At 42.0% G+C, this 16,245-nt stretch overlaps 1 protein-coding gene across 1 annotated transcript in view; it reads left to right on the top strand.

The window, feature by feature from the left end:
- The window catches only part of LOC310876028 (phospholipid-transporting ATPase ABCA1), a gene marked incomplete at both ends in the record, with an annotated part of 190,057 nt that overhangs the window by 130,072 nt on the left and 43,740 nt on the right, over window positions 1-16,245 (top strand). The window contains 4 exons of the mRNA XM_083789475.1: window positions 1,297-1,474; window positions 3,826-3,941; window positions 5,315-5,459; window positions 15,295-15,418. Coding sequence (XP_083645601.1) covers window positions 1,297-1,474; window positions 3,826-3,941; window positions 5,315-5,459; window positions 15,295-15,418 — 563 coding nt within the window. The remainder of the gene's footprint in view (window positions 1-1,296; window positions 1,475-3,825; window positions 3,942-5,314; window positions 5,460-15,294; window positions 15,419-16,245) is intronic.

Raw genomic sequence — 16,245 nt, 5'->3', positions numbered from 1 at the left:
GCTTCTTATTTGACCAAGATTGGCTCTGTGCTTGGACCGCTCTTTTTCCCCCTTGCTGATCTACAAGTTCACAACGCAGTGCAATCCGTTTTGAACTTGTAGATGCTCCTTGTGGTTGAATGCTCTCCCCTAACTCATATAATGGAGTGCAGAGAAGATGATTGAATGATTTGTTAAGAGATTAAACGGAGTTAATGTATGTAATTTATGTCAAACTTGCAAGGGAGCTTATGATTAATTTGTTATAAAAATACTTCTCTTTGATTGTTTGCAAGTGTTTGAATCGCCAACTAATTAAGTATCATTGCTACCAAGCTACATGGACGGACACATCAATCTTTCTAAATGGCAATGACATATACACTATAATACATGTGACAACATTGTTTACAGTATGTGCATCACCCTTGTGAAAATGGAAGATGAATTGTGCTAGCCAAAGTTAAAGGTATATTCAGTGATTTCACTCAAAAAACCTTAGGTTTCGTTTTTGGCTGTGGGACCCAGCCTTTCGTCCAATCAGGATAGAGAGTCAAAAACGAAACCTAAGGTTTTTTGATCCCCAGGGGTTAACTGGGGACAGGGAGGAACTCCTTATATGGTCAGCACACTCTATAGTAGGGAGGATTATCACAACAAAACAAAAAAATAAGTGATATTTGAATTAAGTGAAATCACTGAATATACCTTTAAAAGCTACTATTTTCAGTTCCGCCAAAGCTATTTCTTGACTTGAAAAAATAATTTCATGGTGTGTTAGGCTACGAGTTTAGATGGAAAAGTTATACTTTTACTGTGCACTTTCTCTCGGTGCAACCCTTTCAACCATGCATTCTCTGACTTATTGACATAATCTGTGTTGGGTTTAAATGTCTTTCTGGCCTTCATTTCTTTATTGTTGGCAGAGCAACAACTGTGGTATGAGTGCCTAGTGTAGTGTGCAACAAACTTGATTCCTCTTTGAAATAACCTCTGTATTTCATACTAAAACATGTCATGTCTAACTCATGAGTCTTATGAATTTACCATGTAATTGGGTTTGCCTCAAACATGATGTCCTGTCAAACAATTCAGTGCTGTCGAGGCGAAATGGGACATAAAATCAATTATTGTCATTTGGCCGGATCAAATCAAGAAACATTAGCTGAGAGGCAAAATTCATCTCTAGAAAGCAGTCGTGAAAGTACTGTAACGTTCCGTCTCCGTACATACATTTGCTGTCCTATTGCAATGCTCTGAAACACCCTGATAGTGATAGTTCTAACTTCTTGCCCTCTGTGCTCTGTCTAATCGCAGGGTCACGACATCCTCAGACGTGGTGGTGTCCATCTGTGTGATCTTTGCCATGTCATTCATCCCTGCCAGCTTCGTCGTCTTCCTCATCCAGGAGAGAGTGAATAAAGCCAAGCACTTGCAGTTCGTCAGCGGTGTCAACCTGACCGTCTACTGGGTAGCTAACTTTGCCTGGGATGTGGTAGGTACCTCCATCAGACGGCCATGTCACCTTCTTAATTGAGTCTCGGCCCAGGGGTACACGGCTCTGCACTCTCACATTATTACCTGCTGTTTTGCCTGGTGCAGAGCGGGAGACTCTTTGAAATAAAGCAGTGCATGCCAAAAGGTTAGGACCATGTGGAGGATGTGCATTGGCATATTCTTTAAAAAGTATTGCTTACGTACTTACCTTGCATACATTTGTTTTGTCATTGCCTGACAGTACATCTTTGCACATTTATAACCTGAATCTAATGCATCTGTTCATTTGAGGGCAAGCTCTCGAGACACGGAACACGTTTTATATCCTCCTCACAATAAGACAATAGTATTATTATATTATTATAGTAAAACTTAACGTTAAGTGGCCCTTTACATTTCCAGATCCAGAATGAATGAATGAATGAAGAACACTACTTTTTGCAGCAAAGTAGTGTGTCTCTTTTTCCCCAATCCAATAACACTGTTACAATACATGAAATTCAAATGTGGCTCTAGTGGACAATTTATTTTAAGGTTTATTATTAAGTATTATAAGGTTCTTAACTTCTTACCTTAGCCTCAGCACAGTAAGCATTTAGGATAGAAAGGGCTTGGCCTCTGATTGGGTTAGGTTTAATAGGGTAGATAGAATACATTTATCACAGTAAGCCAATCTGAAGCAGAGTTGGTCCTGCCTTTGCCATCCTGGCTAAAAACACATGTGCACACGTGTGTGATAATGGTAGAGTTATCTTGTCTCACTCAGTGTCACAGCACCACTAAAATAATGTGTACAATACATTAATACACTAATACATTAATACACTAACACTTTCCCTGTCCCTAGTACCAGTAACTGGTCAATTACTTTTTGAGAGCAATAACCAGTAACTGTAACACACTTTCAGTTACTTGGACAACTTTGGTCACTTTGCCCTACTTCTTTTCTTTTTTTTCTTCTTTTTTTAAAGTACCGTAATTTCCGGACTATAAGCCGCACCTGAATATAAGCCGCACCAGCCAAATTGAGGGAAAATCCCATATACAAGCCGCACCGGACTATAAGCCGCACCGGACTATAAGCCGCAGCTACGTTAGCTCAGAGCCTGAGATGGCTCTGCGTTAGCTGTAAAAATCCATAGATTAGCCGCACCGTTGTATAAGCCGCAGGGTTCAAATCATGGGTAAAAAGCAGCGGCTTATAGTCCGGAAATTACGGTAAATTAATATTGAACTCTCTTGGAGATATTTTACAGCTTGGGTTGTATTGAAGGAATAATTCAGATCCATTAATGGTGCAAATGCATGCTGGGGTCGATGCCTTTTGGGAAACCGTGTACTTAAGTAGATGTTATTGGCTGACACACAATATCGACACCGGCTGCTGCCATTGGTTATGCTCAGCGAGCTAACTAGCGACAAACTGGGGAAGTGTTGTAGTGGTACATTGGCAGTTGCCTTAAGGCCAAATGAGAGTAAACAGATTATCATGAAACTGTGGAAGGGGATTGGCGTCTGGGCAGCTCCACCATTATGGCAGACAAATACTGACTGAGTGGAAGAGAAATGTCATTATACGGGCAGTCGAAAGTAAAGGTTTTAGCCTGGAGCTATCTGCATTACCATATATCCTCCAACCACACAATGCTCTACGGAAAGCCACACTGTTGAAGGAATATTATGCCTGAATGGTGACAGAAAGCTAAATTCTAATATTTTTAGCTGAATCATTTTCACTTTTAGCTTTTTGATGTGTTATCTGTGACAGCTATATGAAGTCTATTATAATTTTTCTCACAGTAAGTTGATGTAATGTTAATGGAGCAGTCAAAGGGAGCGAGGATGAGAAAACATAATAGACATTCAGCATTCAATAAAATACCAATTTAGAATGCCTTTTGCAATTGTAGTGTTTTTTTTGTTTAAAACATTTTATTATAACTGTTTTGGATCATGGATCTCTTCATCATGATCTCTTTATTTTCCCCACAACGTATTATCGGTCCCTTAGCGGCTTCGACTTGACAAAACCGTTGTTCAGTTGTTCGTTCCAGGGTGTCACAGACAGGCAATTTGCCTCCGACAGAGGAGGATTGGATTGCTTGGTTGTTAATTGAATTAATTGGAAATTAAAAGAGGGATAATTAATTAATTAAAAAGTCATCCATAGTATTCATAGTTCCGTGTCACTTGCATTTGTTTGAAAAGATAATGTGCAGAGCGGTATTTGTCTTGTCAGTAATGCTGAGTATGGCAATGTATTAATTGTCCAGTGCACTGGCACTGACCTCTACTGTACTTACTGTACCTCAAATGTGTTTTGTTTCTGTTTAATCTTTTTCCTGGCAGTGTAACTACATCGTCCCGTGTTTGATTGTGATCGTGATTTTCCTCTGTTTCCAACAAAAAGCCTACGTCTCTCCTCCAAACCTGCCAGCATTGATTCTGCTGCTCATCATGTATGGGTAAGTCATTTCATTACACTTTTTTTTTTTACTTAATTTTTTTATCCTACGATTTTGTAACCCAGTTTTCTTTTTCACCCAGTGCCAATTATCTAATGTAATCCTGGGCGCTACACTTCCTCTGCCAACCTGGGGGGGCAGCGGACTGACCTCATGCCTCCTTTTATGCATGAGGAGTCCAAGCTGCTTCTTTTCACCTGACGGAGGGGAATTTCCCCTGTAATTTCATTACACTTTAAACCTGGTTTACCTCTTTTGGTCATGTCATTGTAGGAAAATATTGCCTACAAAATGTACAGTAACAGCAGAAATAGCAGATCTACAGGCTTACAATTGTCGTGATGCGATGCGCTGTGAGCTTTTTCCTTTTTTGAAATCGTCAATTGTCTTCACATTCCATGAAATATAGGCTGCAGACAATGAAAACTAGTTTTCAAAGTTATTTAGCAAATTAACGTTAAAAAAATGCTATTCGGCCCAGGCCGTAGCGTAACGGTCTGGGCACCGGACTGGTAATCCAGTCGCAGTGTGCCGCGGGTTCGACTCCCGGACCCGACACGGCCTTTACTGCATGTCATCCCCCCATCTCTCTCCCGTTTCCTGTCAGCCTACTGTCTGTCCCTTCAAAAATCAATAAAAGGCGTAAGCCGCAAAAAAATATCTTAAAAAAAAAAAAAAAAAAAATGCTATTCAGTCATAATTAATTTCCTAGACTAGACTACAATATAGGGGTGATCAGGTCCAGAGCCCGGGCAGATGCTTTTGTGCTGGTTCTGGAGAACCGGCGATCCAAAGGACTCGACACCGGGCACTGCACTCGAATTTGAAGTCGTGGGCGCGAACGGTTCTCAAGTTACGTGGATTACAGACACATACACACGTACGTACAGAGACTGGTACTAGGTACTAGAGTGGTGCCCGTTGGACACTGGCCCACTAGGAACGATGCAAGTTGGAAATGCGTGCCCCACCCAGATATTATGTCTGTGTCCCTTTTATGCCCATATATGGAGTTCTTTGTAAGGCATGCCCAAATATGGAGTCTATGCAGACGTCAGAATGATGTCAGAACAGGCCAGCTCCATATATGGATAATGGGCCTGGCCAACAGTCCTACAGTCATGAGTCCGACACGGCGACACTCTACCCAAAACCCAACCCTAAACCTAACCTCACAGGAAGCCACAGGTTAGTTCTAACCTGCCACGGGTTAGTCGTAACCTGCCGCACATGTCAGGAGCCACGGGTGCATTTTCACCCGGCCACGGGTTAGTTGTAACCGGCCGTGCATGTCGGGAGTGACGGTGTTGTCAGACGAATGCCTGTGGGACTGTCAGTATGTCTAACCAACGTATGCACACCGTTGCTTGCAGGTGGGCCATTATACCGATGATGTACCCAGCGTCGTTCATCTTCAGTGTGCCCAGCACGGCCTACGTGGTGCTGACCTGCATCAACATCTTCATCGGCATTAACGGCAGCGTGGCCACCTTCGTCATGGAGATGTTTGAGGACGACGTAGGTGACACACAGGACACGATGACTGACACAATTATAATATCATACAGGACACGATGACTGACACAATTATAATATCCTAGGGATTGGACAGGCTCACAGATAGCCAGGCACGTGCAGATTATATTCACAGCGGGAACACGCATGCACGCACGCACGCACGCACGCACGCACACACACACACACACACAGACACACGCACAGACACACACACACGCACACCTTAACCATAGCTATAGTGTGACTGATCTAACCCTAATCGGCTCGGTCGAGAGCTGGCTTAACCTAACCTAACCTGATCCTAACCAGCGGTGTAGTGCTATCTTTTTAGTCCCAGAGTATGTCACCATCGCAGTCAGTGCATAGAAGTAGCCAATTACTGCTGCAGAGTTTTCAAAACTGAATTCAATGTATCACTTCAGCACTCAACAGAGAATTCTACATGGAGATTGCCTAACTGCAACAAAGTACAAAAGATCATCAATTACAGTACATGCATGCTTTATTAGGCTATATCAAAACCATAAATCATATATTAACCTACAAAAAGGCATACAATTATGGCAAATTTTTAACTTGAAGCATTTAAAACAAGCATTTTATTTTTAATGCAATGTGTTACGAACGAGCACACTATAATTGTGCCAGTTTCTAGTCCAATGCCTTTCATTGGACAACCTATGACAGAATTTTGCTAGTCAGATAAATGACTCTTGACAAACCTACAGTTTATTCCCAGCTCAGCTCTAGTCTTTCTCAAATATTTTCATGTCAAGGATGCTGTCGAGTTCTTTTTGGCTTGTTTTCCTAGACCTAGCCTCTTGTTTCTCTCACAAATTCTGGCAACACGCTTTCTCTCTCCTTTTAACTTTTTTGTACAACATAGATATGTACATAGACATGCACTGTATACATATGTGACCCCTCCCAGTGGTTTGAGACACAAGTCGGGACTAATGAAACTCCACAATTGACCAAAATACTATTTTTTGTGGTGGTTTTCATTTTTTGCCACATTAACACAGTTGGAATGTGAAAGTTTTTTTTTACAGATTATTTTTAGTGTCATTAAATAGTTGCAATTACATTGCAGAAATGTCTCTGTATTTACAGTTATTTGCACATTTTGGGGGTGTGAAAACTTTGAAATCTTGTCAGGGCATTTTAAGTACTTTGGGTTTTTTGGTTTAACAAGTTTAAAAGAGTCATATCTTCTGCAAATATTTTCCGATTTCAATGAACAATACATCATATGAAAGCTTAGATTTTGTAGTTTCATAATATGTAAAAAACTGAAAAATGACCATGGCCTACTTGTGTCTCAAACCACTTGATTCGGTCACATACATGTACATACCATACAAAAATCATTTTGAGACTGCCTCGTTTTCATGCTGATTTCCATAGCGCCAATAACATTCATCATTGATTTGATTTGATTTGGTCTCCCGCTGGCAGACCTGCTGTCAAACGTTGGCTTTCTTTCTTGCTTTCTTTCTTTCTTTCTTTCTGAAATGATCAAAGGTGTTTCTAAAGGACTGTATTATGCATGAAGAAAGGGTATGCCACTGGTAATTTATTAATGGACAACATGCGAGGTTGCACTAAAACTACCTTCCTGTGGGGGCTTCATGTGTCAATTAAGACATGAGGGGAAGGTGTTATAAAAGTTGACCTGTTTCTTTCAGAGTAATTTTAAACATGACAGGCAACCCAACGACCTCCGTATGCATGATTTCATGGCTGATTCCCACGGTCTGTTTCTAAGCTCACTGCTGGACTGCCGTATCTGTTCCTCCCTTTGCTAGTACATCCTGTTAATACAATCTGACCTGAGATCAGATTCTAAAAATGTCTTCTACATCCTGACAGTTTTCTGAAAAAGCTATGTTTCTATGTCAGTCGTTTTTCAAAAATAGCTGACCTACAAGCTCGTATGAGCTTGTAGATCTGCTATTTTTCAATAGCTAAACCATAATGCCAACACCAAAAGGGGTTCCCGCCGAAAATGGGTTAATACAATAATAAGGCACAAACTCATCTTATACTCTTAGGCATTGGTGGGAAAAGTACTCACATTTTGTAAGTACAAAAGTATTAGTATCAAAATGTACTCAAAGTTCCAAAAGTATAAAGTAATCTTTATGCAGAATGTCTCATTTAAAGTTTTCAAATGAATGCGACGCATTGTGAGCTTGTAGATCGGCTATTTTCAAAAGGCCAAAATGTATATAGGGCTGAAGTGGTTAATGCATGTTTTGTAATAATAATGAAAATCTACAAAGTAACTACTAACTAAAGCTGTCCAATAAATGTAATGGAGTATGCCCGGAATGCCCAACATTCCATGCCCACTATATTATTGATCAGAATATGCGATTTAGGTTGAAAATCAGGCCGTTCAGCTGTGCCACTTTCTGCTCAGGCAGTCTAGAAAGCGTCTGAAAGCTCAATTTGAGTCGTGCCATTTTACTGACTTCCTTCTCATGTCATCTCTCCAGACTCCTGCACTGTTGACAGCAGTTAAACAGATACAATTCAGAGCGAACCGACAACTTTGTTCTGTTATATATTTTCAAGCACGGAATGAAACCAGAGCCCCGATGGGCACAGCGGCACCATTTCTCCAAAGAAGTCAGGGGAAAAGGCACAAAATCACGGGTGTGAGAAAACAGCAGAGCTGCAACACGGAGAGATGTCCCAGTTTTATCTGGAGACGAGCAGGAGGCTGTGAGGATCCCCCTTAGGAGTGTCCAGCTCCCTGTGGATGGCACCAATCCCAGCCTGCCTTGTATGCATGAGATGGTGTCTGAGTCAATTCCTCCACGGTGTGCCACTCAGACTAAACCACAGGAACCTATAGACCTGCCATGATAGAGGCGTGGGAGGTGTGTGTGAGTGCGTGTGTGAGTGTGTGCGTGCGTGAGAGTGCAGCATGCGTGTGCACAGGTTCAGCAGTAGTGGTACAGCATTTGTGTTGTGTTCTCAACTGATATATATAGTGCCTGTGTAATTTCAGTATACTCTTGTGTGTGTGTGTGTGTGTGTGTGTGTGCGTGTGTGCGTGCGTGTGTGCGTGCGTGTGTGGCAAAAACAAGGTACACTGCAAAAAACTGTGATTTAGCTTTAAAAAATTAACAGTAGCCTTACGCTGTCATTTCTCATAACAGCAGCCAAACTTGACGGTCTTTAGATTACAATTAATGTGATTTTTGCAGTATTTCAATTCATTTGGGATGGCGAGGCCTATAACTTTCCCCGCTCAGTTTCAAGCCCACTACCCTGAGCCAAGCTTAATGAGACAACCGCACCAGGAACCCAGCTCATTAAACAGTGTGCTGAAGGATAGTATATCAAACATGAATGCATTGCCAAAGAAATCATCCCAGAGTTCCAGAGAACTGGCTACTGTACGTATAAATGCCAAATGCTATGTTTTCCCCGTTTCTCTCTCCTCTCGTTGTGATTCCCAGTGGTTCGAAAAGAGACAACGCTCGGGGAATAAGAACAAGCGGGGGATATGGGTCAGAAAAAAGAGCCTTAGAGACTAGCTCTCCCCTTTCACTACCGTTTGAAAATGATTTATGGTCATGTACCACAAAGTTACAGGGAGAAAATTGTCAAGCTTTTCATCATTGCCTTAAGAACCTGTTGTATGTGATGAACACCCAAACCAAGAGAAGATGTGTTATGTTGTGTATTGATCTCGAATTAGGTCTTTATTCTTTCACATCCGTCTCCAAGACAGATGCGGGCCTTAATCAGGCACGGTCATCGCCTTTATTTATTAGACTGTCTGTCCACCTTAGTTGCAGTTATGTGCTCTGCATGTGAATTAACTTATTTTCACTTGAGGAATACCTTAAATATAAAAATATATATACCTCACCCCAAAAGATTACTTCATATCGATTACTCACCCCACAAAGTGGAGTTTCTTTTTGTTTTTGTCTCATTCCTGGGCCAATAGTCCAATCCTAAATTAAGAAGTTAATAGTATACCAAACTTAATGAGAGCAATACTGCCTTTAAAACATTATCTTTGATTCTGGATCATCAGTAGGCCTCTCAGAGATTTCACTGTGAGAGTTGTTTATATTATTATTTGATATAGTTTTGCATTGGTCTCCCACCACAGCAGCATCAGCAAATATTTAATTATTGGCCCAGGAATGTGCAAAAAGAAAAGGCTTCATGGCGTGAATAATTGATAGAAAATAAGTCATTCTTTCGGTGAAGTTTTCCTTTCCTATACAGTATAGGCACATTGATAGGAGATCAACTTTAGTTGTGAATTTATAGTTGCACATCTGTGTGCACTGTGCAATTAAGTGTTGAATGGAGTGTGTATGAAGATACTAGTATCGATTTAACTCAGTGCTGCATATCTGAAAGGAGGAACTAGTCCGCACACCGTTCTTAAACCATTCTGGGTGGGAACCCCTTTTGGTGTTGGCCTGTTATGCTTTAGCTATTGAAAATTTGCAGATCTACAAGCTCATAGCGCGCCACCGAGTGGCGCGCTACGAGCTTGTAGGTCTGCTATTTTTGAAAAATCGAAGAACGACTGACATAGAAACATAGCTTTTTCAGAAATCTGATCTCAGGTCAAAATGGGTTAAGCTCCCGGTAGTTTATCAGGAATCAATGGCCAGGAATCATCGTTTTGACCCCTCCGGGTCTTCATCAGGAATGAGTATACAACAAAGTATAGGCGTGTTTTATATACAAGTCGACAAGCTGTCTTTGCAATGATGGTAATCAGAGTAGTCAAATGACACACCCACCACATCTACTGACATACAAGCCAGTGTTTCCCAACCTGTGTGTCGCGGAGCTTTGGTGTGCCGTTTGATGTGTCCAGGTGTTCCGCCTGATTTGACCGAAATTAACACTATCCCTCCCCCGAAAGCAATGGCTACTGAGCTGCAGGCTTCCTATTGTTGCGTCGTTGTTGTAACACGTCTAATTAGACGTGCGACAACAACGGCGGAACAATAGACTCTAACGACCACCGTACGTTGCAGTCCAAAAAAGCTGCTATACATACAAAGTTTGTAGAAAGTAGAAAGAATATTTTAAATATTAAGGCACTAAGGCCATTTGTAAAACCAATGAATATGGAAATAGAGTCTGGGTGGGGTGAAACAATGGTGCAGAAAAAATTATAATTAACTGCGAACCAACAAATAGCAAAATAGCAAAGAAACGACTAATATGATCAATAATAATAAGTAAGGTACAGCAATTGCAGTACAGATCAAATGACACGGCATAAGGACAAAGGCATAAAGATTAAAGCTGTACACAATATAAAGATTAGAATAAATAAAAACTAAAGAAAGTAGAAAAATCACAGAAATTACATAAAATTCCTCATTGAGGCCATGAGGTGCTTTTCATGATTTGAACATAATGCCAGTGGGGGAGCCAGTCAGTGGCTCAGGAGGTACTCATGGAATCTCTGTCGCTACGACTGATTTCTGTCATTTGGATTTCGTAGAAGCCAGCATGTCTTCTATGGACTTCATGTTGTGCAGGTAATGGATCATCTACATTCTACATTCTACAAGCTTCCAATGCGCTTGTATTTAAAGATTGGAGCATTTGAAGTGCAATGCTCGTTTCACAAATATCCTAATAGGAATTGGCCATACAATTTTTTTCAGTCGTGAGATTTTATTTTTTGCTTTAATCCATGGGTACTTCCTGTATAGCTGCCGTCTTGGAAGGTTCCCAGTTCGATCCCTTTAATTGATCTTTCGGGCTGCATGTCGAATAATCCTTGAGCAACTCTCTTAACCCCTAACATCCCATGAGCAGGTTGGTACCTTGCAGTGTGAATGTAATGCACATTGTGAATGTAAGCACCTTGGATACATTTGGTGCTATTTAAATGTACTATTTAGGCCTACTGATCATCTGCTCTCACATATACTTTAGCTCTTGAATGTTAAACATTCTCTGCCAATAAAAAGCAGATGCAAATTAGCCCAGACGATATCAAGGGAATCTTGTGGTGGAGACGACGGTAAATAAAAGAGACAGATTGCCGGTGTGTCTCAAAGATGCGCCGAGAGGATGGAAGAATAATCAAAACGTTATTTCAAAAAGGCAATAATTACTAACAAAGGCAGTCTACCGACGCGCCTCAGGCCTGAAACGGCTTCACAGGTACAAGGACATGAATTGCATAAGGTTGCATAAGTCATGTTTCATGACTGATGAAGACCGCAAGGTCAAAACGTTAGTCTTTGTATACTTTAGGCCGTGCTGCTCCAGTCTCTTCTCCTTATGCAGGCAATAATTACTATAAGAACTCAATGATAACCTTGAAACTCACACAACATTCTATGCACATCGGCAATTCGTCCAACTCTCTTCTAAACTATCTGGCATCTGTATATAATATAGAATGTACAATCGCCCTGCACCTGGCTGGAATATCACAGTCCACTTTGTTGTGCCTGTGTCCCAGATGACTGCTGTTATGGTACACAGATACACATACTTGATGTTTCCCCACATCCTACTTGGTGTTTCGGTTCTCAGAAACCGTCCCATCGAATCCATATGACCTGGACCTGCACAGGTCCAGGTCATATGGATCACACGCAACGTTTGAAGCCCCTTGGTTGAGTGCCACCGGGACAGTCAGACAAACAGACACAGGTTACTCCATGAATGATTAATAATAAACAGGGGGAAAAAATATATATATATTTGTAACTATATCAGCATTAAGTATCCAACAAGACATTGGGACCATGGGGTCAGCATCACTGACCCTATATTCTGTTAATTCATCAATTATTTATTATTATTGAGCTGGTTGAGGGCTCAAGTAATGCATTGCAATGTAACAATGCATTCATTCAATACATGTTACAAGATTCTTGTAAAACAAAATGAAAATATCCAACATTAGGATGAGGTAAAGCATAGTACTTAACATCAGCAAGACTGTACATGTCACTAACAAGACTCTGTATGAGGGATTACCATCAAGAACTGCCAGCCAGCAAACTGGTGCTCTGGGAACCAACACATGGGCATCGATCACGAGGACAACCCACGCTAACATACGTGGATGTACTCAAGAGTGATGCAGGAGTGCAAAGTACCAACGAACTGGCCAGATGTATGGAGAACCGAGATGACTGGAAACGACGATGGAGGGCTCGTCTGAGGACGACCTAGAGAGAGAGAGAGAGAGCATAGTAGCATGACAAAGAAAATACATCACATGGATGCACCTGGGACGTATCCTCTGTGATGTATCCTGAGGTCAACAGGGTTTCCGGTTTCGGGTCTACCAACATCATACCCCTCACTCAGGCGACCCAGCCAGGGTGATCAATTCCCGCCTTACGTCCCAGTAGCTACCCTCAATCAGTCCCACTAGGTCAAAACCAAGGCCACACAATCCGTTGGAACTACTCCTGAACTACTCTGCCAGGGCTGGGAGGTACTGTACGCTTCTGGCGCATGGAAGGACTAGGCTCTGTGGGTTGACTCCTGTCCGGGCCCCTCCTACGTCTCCACTCCTGCTCTCACCAGGCCCAGGAACTGTGCGTTGCACCAGAGTCCCAGCACCAGACACTTCATTCAGTTGTGGAACTTGTGGTGGGCAATGGTTCCGCATACTCCACCCGAGCGAGAAGGTGGTGCTGCGGGCTCTGCTTGCTGCTTGAATGGCCCTCCTAAAGGCCTCACCGAGGGTTTGTTGGGCTTCCTCCTCACGGAGGACACAGGCTGGGGCGCTAACCCATACTGCTCAGTCACCCGGTGACCCGGGTGCTGTCTACATTCCGGCTGTCACCCGTCTCTCTGGTGGTCACCAGACTATACCTGATTGTCACATAGTCTATTCCTATGAGTCACTATAAATAGAAGAACTACTGTATAACAAAAAGATAATACATCGCATACGCATACAGTAGCACATTGGCATACAACTGATCAAATCTGTATTTAGTTTTAGAGAGAGAAAAAAATAACATCCCGACATGTCTTTATACTAACTGAGATGTTTTAAAGTGGCCAGCAATTTGTTAAGCAATTCCTGAAACGTGACAGCTTACATGGTAGTGGAATTTGTCCCAATCGTCCAATATGGGGCTTATACCGTCGTTCAAACTAGTAAATCACAGGGTAAATTACACGTGTCTATGAATAAATTTGATGACAGTGAGAGGAGTCATAACTCTAGCATACAGCTTTAGAAAAAATAAAATTATATAAATCTACCGCACCATCCCAACCAGCTCTTCGCTCTGGGTCTTGCAAAAAGGGAAATGATAAATTTATAGTTTCCTTCCATGTATGCGAGAGCTTTGAAGACTGCAGTGAGATGAGGTGCTATGCATAATGCATGAACATGCTTTTGAACGCCATGCTGGCTGAGCAAGAAGTGGCATTATTATATCCTCTGTCTCTGTCCCAGCACCCCGCCCCCCTCTCTGTCTCTCTCATTCTCTCTTCCTCCATCTTGCTCATTCTGTCACTCTACTTTCTTTCAGCCCCCCCCTGTCTCCTATATTGTCTTCCTCCTTGCTTCTGACACTAATAGAAAGGTGTTGGTGGTGTAGTCGGTGGAAGACTCTTCCATTGTGTCTTCATTTAATTAATTAGTGCTTGTGGGTTTTAACAAGCCGCCATTCAGCCGCACAGCCTTGGGTGTAACGAGAAAGGGAGACGTGGCCTTCAGGGGATAAAGGGAGGGAGGGGGGTAAATCTGGAAGTGCCCAAACACAATCACACTTACATGAGTAATTAAGCAGTCATGAAACACGACGTTGCGTGTGTCTACTGCAATATGGATTTGTCTGAGTGTCCATCTACATATAGATGCAGTGTATGCTGTGTATGAATTATAAACCGAGGAGAATACATGGAGTAACATGTTTTAGTTGTGTATCTGTATATACGTACAGTATAACAGTAGGCTATACATAGGCTACCTTTGTATGCTCTACTCAATGTCTGTCTGAGCAGAACCTCTACAGTTTGCGCCCGCGCGTATGTATGTGTGTGCGCGCATCCTCTCGCTTCAGTGTGTTGCCGTACGCTTGATTGACTTCAGTAAGGAACACTTCAAGGTGCTAGATGTGCGTGTCATTCTGTGCCACACAAAGCGGCGCAGCATGCTCCTCCACTAATGAAAGTGGAGCGGAGAATGTTCGTTAACCCATTTTGACCTGACGTCGAAATTTTAAAAATGTCTTTTTTTTTATGTATTTTTTTCTGAAAAACCTCATGTTTCTATATCGGTGGTTCTCAATATTTCATGTCAAGGACCCTCAAACATATATGAAATTGGCCGCTGACCCCCATCTGAAAATGTGTTTCAGGGACCACCTCCCAGAAGTAAAGATTTGAGTTAAAAACGTTCGCTCTGAAAGAGTATAATATATTCAAAGATTTGTGCCACATTTTCACGATTTTTCAAAAATAGCAGACCTACGTACAAGCTCGTAGCGTGCCACTCGGTGGTGTGCTATGAGCTTGTAGATCTGCTATTTTTCAATAGCTAAATCATAACATAATGTTTACAACACCAAATGGGGTTCCCGCCCAAAATGGCTTAATTACCCCGCTGCCCACGTCATATCAATGCCACAAGCCCCTTTTACCCAATAGGAGCTTTTACCTCCCTCCAGCCCAGGCTCTGCTGATTTCCTGGAAGCCCACTGACATATTTGTGTCTCCACAGCTCACGCGTGCATGGTCCCTCTGTTGTTGTTGCTGCAAGGTTTAACGATGGAATTCATTGTGTATGGTTCTGTTTGTTTTTTGAAGGTTTCTTAAAAGCCACTGTGTTCTCTTTCAACAGAACATTGCACACATCAATGACATAGTGAAGCAAGTGCTGCTAATCTTCCCACATTTCTGTCTGGGAAGAGGGCTCATCGACATGGCCAAGAACCAGGCCATGGCCACACTGTTCGCGGGTTTTGGTAAGATCCTCCCACCTCCATCACAGCGCAACATGAGCGAAATGCGGCGGGACAATGTGTTAGTCCACCTCGCTGTCCAATTTCAATCAATTCAAACTTTATTCAAGACACTCACAGGGGGGTCCATAGGGTGGAACACATAAAACACAAAAGTAGACAAACTATAAATAAACAAAGCATAAACAAACAAACAAACAGGGGGGACTTATCTCTGTACATACAGGCTAGAACGCCAGGTTCAAGTTGGGCTGTCGTGTTAAAATACTTTGCAATGCGTTGCAAATTACGGCAGTATTGAGGTCTGATTTAAATCCACCTCGTTTCAAACACGCCAACGTAACTAGATCTCCCTTGGCATGTGTTTTGTTTTGATCTGTCTTTCCCATTGCCCATGTCATATTACGCCTTCTCAACTCTTTGCTGTACTCCAGTGAAGCACAGATGGAAAAAATATATAATCCGAAGAACAAAAATCTGTGTTTGATCAATGAAGTCTCTGTTTACATTTTTGCATTTCGCATTTGGTACTAGACAATGATGGCTTCAATATCTTTAACGCCAACGGAGAGCAGCCTTTGGGACATCGCTGTAATTATCATATGAAATATTTCTCTTGAAAAGATGCATTGGTGTGAACTGAAGCAATGAGTTATTCATTCAGAAGTGGCATTTTGAAACTTAAAGCGGACATTTTAAATGGCGTTTGGCGTGCACCAGCTGTTCTGTTACCATAGAGCCCCGTTAGAGCCCCACACTCCCCACACCCAGCACTCTCAAGCAGACAGAGCTAAAAGTGACCATAGACTACTGAAGTCCTGATGTAAATG

The sequence above is a fragment of the Protomyctophum parallelum genome, assembly GCF_964188405.1.
Source record: "Protomyctophum parallelum genome assembly, chromosome: 18".
In the NCBI taxonomy this organism is placed as follows: domain Eukaryota; kingdom Metazoa; phylum Chordata; class Actinopteri; order Myctophiformes; family Myctophidae; genus Protomyctophum; species Protomyctophum parallelum.
Note: the sequence above shows the minus strand (reverse complement) of the source record. Positions and strands in the feature narration are given on the sequence as shown.